General features: G+C 53.1%; 1 protein-coding gene across 1 annotated transcript; it reads left to right on the top strand.

Annotated features, from left to right (window-relative positions):
- Positions 1-5,408: 5,408 nt before the first annotated feature.
- Positions 5,409-9,432, top strand: LOC307074244 (insulin receptor substrate 2-like; the record flags this gene model as incomplete). Its single annotated transcript, XM_079734262.1, has 3 exons — positions 5,409-8,291; positions 8,475-9,019; positions 9,353-9,432. Exons 1-3 carry the CDS (start codon positions 5,569-5,571, stop codon positions 9,430-9,432), a joined length of 3,348 nt encoding a protein of 1,115 aa, XP_079590388.1. The 5' UTR covers positions 5,409-5,568.

The following is a 9,432-nucleotide window of genomic DNA, read 5'->3' as shown; positions in this document are numbered from 1 at the left end:
TAGGGACTGCATAATTGATGGCTGCTTATTTAATTTCAACCTGCACAATGCCACTTTGATCCAATTGTTGTAATTATTATTAAACCACAATATATATTTTTTTATTGTTTCATGCATCGGATCTGCTTGAGGCTCAGTAAACCGGGGATTCATTTTCTCTCTCAATAAATTGGATTTGCGGGAGGGGAAAAATAATCCCATGACGCCGTCAGTTCCGAAAAACGTACTATGACGCAGGTGGGACCCGGTCCAAAGGTGAGTCAATGTGTGGTGATAGTAAAGGGGGCTAAGTCCGTACAGAGACCATATCCCTTCCTGAAGAGCATAATACCCACTAATCCTCTGATGGGACCCTGGGGGGAGGAGTGGCGGCGGGCGGCATATGCATGGCCTCCCCCTGGCCGATGCATGGCCGTGTGTGACCTTTCATCTAGATCTGGCTAGAGTCGACACCAGAGGCAGAAGAGAGGGAGCCGCGATCACACACCACCTGCTTTGCAGTGCTAAAGTGCTAAAGGCCAAGAGCTAAGTGTAAGGAGTGGTTTTGGGTTTAAGCTGCTTGGGTCGATCTAGCCACTACAAGTGGTTCCCCAAAGTTCCCCAAACTCACAAGCTTGTGGTTCACCATTAAAAAATAACTTGACACAAAACAATGTATTATTAACCTTAGCAGTCGGGTCTTTACTGCAAGGGCATGATCAAATTGAGGGGAAACACTACAAAACAAAATTTGTGGGTAGATACAACAGCCTGTCGCCATATTTTTCTAGCCAGTAGCTATTACCAGATGGGACGGAGAAAGGATTTTCAATTTCCAGGCCTCAAAGCGGGTCTGGCACAACAACAGAAAAGAACAGTATTTTGCAGAATTGAGTTGATACAGTCAAAAGCGAAACATGCCTTGAATTAAGCTATCAAGTGAAATGTACCAGAAAGAGATCAACTAATGTTAGTCAACTAAGCTTCACATGACCGTATTCAAAGTTGTGGAATATGTCAATTTCCATCAATAAGAGCTGGCCTATTTTGGATTTACAGGGTATGTACAACTAAACATATTTGTAGGGAGCAAATAGCTTAGCAACACAACATTTGCATATAAGTGCAGTGTGTGCACCATATGCTCTGGTAAATAATAGACTACAGGATGTATATATTTGCATACATATATTTTACTCTGAATTTTGTTTTCCATCATGACAATCGTACATATTTTCAACAAACTTTGTCGGCCAACATAACAGCTTTGCGCCCTGCTTGTATCTAAGGCTGCTGAAGTATTTCTGGCCAAGCTTTTAATCACTGGCATTCCTTACATACCTGAATGTGTAAACACCCTAGACCCCAGTTATGGTAAACTAGGATCACATTTTTCAACGTGTCTTCCTTATTTCTTCTGTCACTGTCTGTTCTGACACCCTTGATTACACTGGAATAGTTCCATGGTAACATTGACAGAATACAGTAACGACATTGATTTAACTGATGAGAACACTAGATCAAATGAGTGACACCGCCCTTAGGATACCGCAGTGTTTGACTCCCAGTCGAAAGGTTCTGTGTTCAATACCCACTGTCTTCTGTTAACCTGTAGGGTTTCCATTAGCAAGATGTCTTACCTCTACCTGCTCCTTAATGACATCCTACTGTGTGGTGTCATTAACCGCGACATCACACGGTAAGACGTCACTGTATATCAGGTGTTACCATGCTTTTTCATGTTGTGACCCCCCTGTGGAGGTTTGGCTAGGCTGGACTCGACAAATATTTCATGCCATTAAATGAGTGAAACACTGTCATTATATTGGAATGTGAGCCAATGAGCATAGTGAGTGCCCTGATCACCCTACTGCCACGGCCCCCTTATGGGTCACAACCCACCGTTTAAAAACCCCGGCCCTACAGCAACATGACATACAGCCGACCCCTCTGCAAACTCTTTGGTTCCCTCAGTCTAACAAACACAATGCATGCCAAATATCGTTATGTTTACTCCTTTGTAACTACCAACTTGATCTCCAACCTAAACAACGGAACAGATCGTTGGCACAGGTTGTTCAAAACGACCCATATGAACTTAGTAAACAACCCATATGAACCATATGATAAGGGACTAAAGCACTTTATATGGCTAGTTTTGGACACACTATACCTGCCACCTGTTCTGTTGTGTAGGTTTGAGGGCAGACCGTAACCCCAGGCTTGTCCTGTGTCCCCGTGTCAGTAAATTGACCCGCAGGGCATGACCTCAGCTAACCTGTGTCACCAAATCTGCTTTGTTTACCGTTAGAGCGAAAAGCAGATTAGCCCTGTGGGGATGAAGGGGCCCGGTGCCGCTACGCCTCACACAGTCTCCACCGTTAATGCGTACAGCATCACCTGAAATATAGGGATGTTTGCTACGTTCTAAGGTAACGCTACGTGGCGTGTGTGATCGTTTGGTGACAGCTAGCTAGCTGTGTGTTGCTTTGCGAACCATTGAGACACTTGCTCTCTCACACATACACTTGCATAAGCACACACACACACACACACACACACACACACACACACACACTTTCTCTACATTCCATTTAACATGCCACGTCTTACTGTACGTTATCATCCCAGACACAAAACATCGTTATCAGTGCCAGGTAGTACATTCTGGGCATGTGTGGCAAAGGGAGGTCAAATAAACACAATTCAAGTCCACCTTTAGCAGGCGCGGATGAACATGTTTTCCTCAGCCCAACTCAGAGACAATGTTATTCATAATTTAGCTCTGTTTCATTCAAATTTGTGCAATATTAAAAGTGCACTAGTGATTCCAAAGTAATAGCATCTATTTCAAAAAATAAATAAGCAAGTATGTGATTCTTTCTCTCCCAAAGCATTTGAGCAAAACAACACAAAATGCAGTCTTTCACTTCCCCTTAATCTCATCTTCCTCCAAAACAGAACCATGTTGTAAAACTGTTATGTTACACAACTGTTGCGTAACTACAGACCAGAAGCCTCTCGTGTTGTTGGATTAGTTGTTATTCAAACATGTAATAAACTTGAGTCATCATCTTGCTTTCTGATCCTTGATGGCTCAGATCCAAACTTCCATCAGTAACCATGGCAATAAAATCTGGGGCCAAAACTGCAGTAGCAGACCGGACCTTCAGCTCAAATCTGATCCGTTGACAGTAAACACTACTCTAGTTTGTCTCAGTTTTCAAAGTAAAAGTCTCTTCTATAACAATTTCAGCTAAACCCAAACAATAACAACCCTCAACACAGGCTTTGGTCTTTCAGGGGCCCGGTGTTTGCCAGGGTCCTAGGCTCCCCCTGATGGATATGAACCCTAATCCGCCACACTAGAGGTGTTGGGCCCCTTTGTTTTCGCAGATGATTCAGATTAAAGGGAAGCAGCTTATGCTTGTGAAAACACATGCTTATCCGTCTCTATTTGATCTTATCTGCGGCAAATTAACACTCGTGGCAAAACAGCCAAACTAGGAAAAAAACAGCTTCACGCAACACACACACACACACACACACACACACACACACACACACACACACACACACAAAAGCTGAAGAGGCTGAGCATTTTGCTTTCTATTCAAATCTGTTATTGTGTTATGCCGACTTTGGGTAGAAGTGTCAGCTTAGTATAATATAGTATTATTGCCATCATGTGAGTCTTCACATACAAGTTATTGTTTTTGGTACGTTGGAAAGTATAAAAAGTACAAATGTAAAAGTGCTTAATTTAAAATAGTATAATTGTCATCGTATACATTTTCACATACAAGGCATTCTTTTTCTGGTAGGCCTATGTTGCGAATATAAAAACTACCAAATTCAAAAATACATTACAGCATAGAATATACACAATACAATACATAATACATTGCTAAGAATTGCCACCAAAATGGGTAAAGGAAAATGTGAGAAGATATACAGTGTATATTCTTAAAGAAAATATAGAAGACGGTTCCGTTAAGCTTTTAGCAGGCACTTTTATCCAAATCCAACCATAAAACAATTTAAAAGAATTTAAAAAAAGACACACAAACAAACACAAATTAAATTCACAGAGGTGGTGGAACTCGATGTTTCACTGAAGATCATTTTTGGTGGTCGCTTATTCTGACCCCGCGCGTAGGACCCTAATGAACCGCCCTATCGGCTCACACGGTGCGACGACAAACATCATCCAGATAGATCACTCATCAATGGGATCAGTGAGGGCATTGAACGATCAGCTCGACGTGATTACCCAGATGAACTGACCAACAGATGTCACTATCGTTCCCCCGCCGCCTATAATGCTGCTGCCGTTACTGCAAAGATAATCTATACGCATTGGGTTCATTTGTTTTCTTCTTCTTCGTGAGTTTAATTTAGCCTTGCCACGTCTTTCCATCGATGTGACATAAGGCTTGGTGTTGTGCAACCGAGTGGGGGGCACCCGAGAGGTAGCGCAGTGCGAACCCGTTGCTGTTTTTCTGCTCGTGCACGCGCTGTGCCTTTCACGCTGCTGACGTACTTGGATGTTTTTCTCAGGGGGGCTGTGCGAGTGGTTACGTGTGTATTTCGTGTGGTGTGTGCGTGCGCGCGCGTGTGTTTGTGTGCATGTGTTTCATTCAAAATGGGATTATGTAAATCGAGCCCGCGTGCAACCTAAGCAGGAAGGCTGCCCCTCGCTCCCTCCCCTTCTCCTCTGTTTGAATTTGAACCTGCATCGCTTTTAAACCAAGACAACGTAGCAGAAATTGAAAAGGGAGACCACGTATGTCCATAAAGTCGGGATTAAAACATGCAAATACGAGCAGGAAGATAGGAATCCCCCACGCATATAAAAATAGGTCGACACGCAGGTTATGTAATAAGTGAGGGACGAGGGTTGTTTACTTGTTATTGCCGTTGAAACGTAGCCTGATTTCTTTTTTTTACAATGGGTCGAATATGTTATTTAAACCAATGAAATCTTCTCAACGTAAATACATTTGAATTCCTTGTTGTTGACTTTGCAGATTCATGCATTCCTCGCCAGTAAACTGTGGAAAATGTGTCGAATTCATTACTGTTTACAGTAACCGCGTGATGATAAGCAGTACTTCTCTGCCGCAGGTTTTACCTTCAAATTGAATTTAAATACAATAACATATTTAACAAGTGGTGTCATCGCGAGACTGGGTCGATGGTCGGGTCCTCCCGCGCCGCGATAGGCCGTGCCTCCCCGTCGCTCACCTCTCTGCGGCCAATGAGCACAATGAGTTGAGGGCGAGCTTCGAGATTGGCAGGGAAGGCTCTCCCAGGCTGCAACGCCTTTAATGACTGTGTTTTTTTTCTACTTCTTTTTTTAGAGCCAGCCGAGGCTGAGTGTAGCAACGTCACATGTTGTTTTCCTCAAACACTCGCAGTGAGCCGTCATGTTCATCCATCGCTGCGGACCGGAACGACGCGCATCCCGAATATAGTTTGTTTCATGCGGTTTATTTCGTGTTTTTGGATCTCTTTTTTTAAGAAGATAGTGTAATAAGTTTCACGCCCGGTAAAAGGTAAACGTTGGACAACAACAGCAAAAAAAAAATGGCAAGTCCTCCCGCGACGGGTGGACACCTGTTTACGAACAACGTCAAAAAGTGCGGATACCTTCGCAAGCAGAAGCACGGCCACCGACGGTTCTTCGTGCTGCGGGAGCACGGCGACTGCTCTCCCGCGAGACTCGAGTACTACGAGAGCGAGAAGAAATGGAAGAACAAGTCCGCCGCGAAACGGATCATAACTTTAGACTCCTGCCTGTGCGTCAACAAGCGGGCGGACGCCAAACACAAGCACCTCATCGCCCTGTACACCAAGGACGAGTACTTCGCCGTGGCGGCCGAGAACGAGAAGGAGCAGGAGTGCTGGTACGGGGTCCTGTCGGAGCTCATCACCGAGGGCAAGATGTTCGACAGCCCCGCGTCCACGTCGTCGCTGGTGGGCTTCGAGGAGGCGAACTACGGGCTCGTCACGCCCGCCACCTCCGTGTATAGGGAGGTATGGCAGGTCAATTTGAAATCTAAAGGACTGGGTCAGATCAAGAATCTGACCGGAGTGTACCGACTGTGTTTGTCCAGTCGCACGATCAGCTTCGTGAAAATAAACTCTGACGTGGCGGCTGTCAGCTTGCAGCTCATGAATATTCGACGATGCGGCCACTCGGATACTTTCTTCTTCATCGAAGTGGGCCGTTCCGCCGTCACGGGACCCGGGGAGTTCTGGATGCAGGCGGAGGACTCCGTGGTGGCGCAGAACATCCACGAGACCATCCTGGAGGCGATGAAGGCGATGAAAGAGCTGTCGGAATTCCGACCGCGCAGTAAAAGCCAGTCCGCCAGCACCAACCCCATCTCCGTCCCCACGCGACGCAACCTCAACAACCTCCCTCCGAGCCAAACGGGTCTCGTGCGGAGATCCAGGACCGACAGCGTCGCCGCCACGTCCCCGGGTCGCAAGTTCACGTCCTGTCGGATCCGTACGGCCAGCGAGGGTGACGGTGGCATGACCCGCCCGGTGTCCATGTCCATCTCTCTGAGCGAGAGCCCCACCAGCCCCCACTGCGGTCCCTCCCACCTGATCCGCTCGGCGACCGTGAGCAGCGGGCGGACGTGCCGGATGCTGGACTCCAACCTGCACCACAGCCGCTCCATGCCCGTCTCGCACTCCCCTCTGGCGGGTTCCAGCCCCGTCAGCATGTCCCCGTGCAGGGGCGCGCCCGCCAACAACGCCTCCACCCCGGACCTCAAGGCCCGCCGCCCCTTCAGCTGCAGCGCCTCCATCTCGGGCTCCCTGAGCGACACGGGCTTCATCTTGGGGGAGGAGTACGGCTGCAGCCCCGGAGACCCCCGCTTCCTGCCGCTGACCCGCAGCGACACGCCCGACTCCCTGTGCAGCACGCCACCGTCCCGGGACCCCGGGGAGCCCCTCTGCGGGTACATGATGATGGAGGCGACGGGCCCCCGTGGCCGGGGGGGGGGAACCGCCCCCGCCGCCGACGACGACAAGGCGTACCGGAAGCGCACGTACTCCCTGACCACGCCGCGGCAGCACCGGCCGGTGGCGCCGGCGCTCTCCTCGGCCTCGCTGGACGAGTACACGCTGATGCGCACGGCGGCGCCGGCGCAGCTCTCGGCCTCGCCCAAATTGGCGTACCCGGAGGACTACGGCGCCGTGGTGATCGGCGCGGCGCCCTCGCCGCCGCAGTCGTCGTCGTCGTCGTCCCCGACGCCGCGCAGCCTCGACGACGGCCACCGTGGCAACGGCGGCGCCGGCGGCGGCAACAACAACCACCGTCGCCAGGAGGAGGACGGCTACATGCCCATGACGCCGGGCGCGGCGGCGAGGGCGGACGGCAAGACGGACGACTACACGCCCATGAGCCCCATGTGCGTGTCGGCGCCCAAACTGATCGTCAACCCCCGGGCGCACGACGGCGGCGGCGGCGGCGGCTCATCGGAGGACTGCGGCTACATGAGGATGTGGCGCGGCTCCGTGGACAGCCCCGACGGCCGCGCCCAGGCCCCGCTCGGCGGGGAGTACATGAACATGTCGCCGGGCAACCCGCCCCCCCTGCAGACGCCGCCCGACTACTACTGCCTGGGCCCCCTGCCGGGAGCGGCGGCAGCAACGGGCAGGGGGGCACCGCCCGCCCGGGCGCAGACCCCCCGGGCCAAGGAAGGCGACGTCCCCGGCGCCGGCGGCCAGTACGTCCTGATGAGCCCCCAGAGCCATCGGCCGCGGGGCGGGGAGGCCGACTACTACGCCGTGATGCAGCCGGCCCCGGGCTCGCCGGGACACTCGGCGGCGGCGGCGGCGGCGGCGGCTACTACGCCCTCTCCCGCACGCCAGGGTCGCCCCGAGGGCGGCCTGGCGTTCCGGGCGCGGCCGGGCCGGCCCAACCGGCTGGCGCTGGACACGGTGAGGACGCTGCCCAGCATGAACGAGCACCCGGCGCCCGGCGAGCCGCGCAGCCCAGGGGAGTACATCAACATCGACTTCGGCGGGGCCTCGTCGGGGGGCCCGCGGCGGACCCCGCTGTCGGACTACATGAACCCGGAGCCGGGGGAGCGATCGCCCCGGGAGGCGGCGGAGGCCGGCCTGCCGCAGCTGGACGGGCTCCCGGAGGCCTCCATGTGTCCGCTCCAAGAGGGGGGCGGGGCCTACCGACGGGACGGGGGACAGAGGGCCCCCGAGGCCAAGAGCGAGTACACGGAGATGACCTTTGGCCCCCCGGGCCCGGCTCTCCAGGTCGTCCGCCCCACCCCCCCAGCGTGAGTGCACCTTGGAGCTAGTCGGCTGTATCGCCTTGACAACCGTTAGCAACACGCTGTTTGTTTACTCTTAAAGTATTTGTTGACTCTTTGTTTACGACTGCTTTTGTTGAGCGCCCGTCGATAGCATGTGTGTTTTTGTTTTTCGAGAAGCCAAAGCTAACTTTTACCCATAACCCCCAGGGGCGCGAGCGGCGTTGGCGACCGGAGCCTCTCCATGGAAGACCCGGGGATCCCGGAGGTCCTCGGGGCCTTCCTGCTGGGGGCCTCGCCCCTCCCGGACCCGGACCGCGCCGCCAAGGTGATACGGGCCCACCCCCAGGGCCGGCGGCGTCACAGCTCCGAGACCTTCTCGTCCACGGCCACCGTCACGCCCGTCACGCCCTCCTTCGCCGCCGCCGCCGCCGGCGCCGCCCTCCGGAGGCACAGCTCCGTGGAGAACGTGTCGTCGCGGAGCAGCGAGGGATCCGACGAGGACTGCGGCAGCCCCCCCGGCCCGCCCGCCACGTTCGCGGCGGCGGCGGCGTCCGGCGGCGGGGGTGGCTTCCACCGCGGCGGGCTCAGCAGCTACATGGCGCTGAACCTGCTGGAGAAGAACGCCGGCGCCGAAAAGCTCAAGGATGCGGGCGGCTTCAAAGCCGCCAACAGCTGCAAGGGAGGGGTCAGTGGATTACACGCGGCGACCTACGTCTGTCTGGGGTTCAAGGAGGCCGCCACCACCGCACAAGGTGAGGATCAGCGCGTGCGCAAGTTTCATTTTACACACGCCAGTTTACCTAGCGTGTTTTATTCTTGGAGAGTAAGTGTCGTTATGTGATAACGCTGTGTTGGCACATACACCTCCTTGTTTTGCCAACCGCACATAACTCGAGTGGTAAATGGACCGCATTTATATAACGCTTTTGCCCCAAGCGCTTTACAGGATCGCCTAACATTCACCCGTTCATGCACTCATTCACACACCGACGGCGGTGTCAGCCATGCGAAGGTGACAGCCAGCTCATCGGGAGCAGTCAGGGTGTGAGGTGTCCTGCTCATGGGACACCTCGACCCTCGGCTAGGAGGGGCCGGGGATCGAGCTAGCAACCTGGCGGTAACCAGCCGACCCGCTCTGCCTCCTGTGCTACTGCCTCCCCCTTGA

The sequence above is a fragment of the Pollachius pollachius genome (assembly GCF_949987615.1).
Source record: "Pollachius pollachius genome assembly, chromosome: 4".
NCBI classification, from domain to species: Eukaryota; Metazoa; Chordata; class Actinopteri; order Gadiformes; family Gadidae; genus Pollachius; species Pollachius pollachius.
The sequence above is the reverse complement of the archived record's forward strand: the minus strand, read 5'-3'. Positions and strand labels throughout refer to the sequence as shown.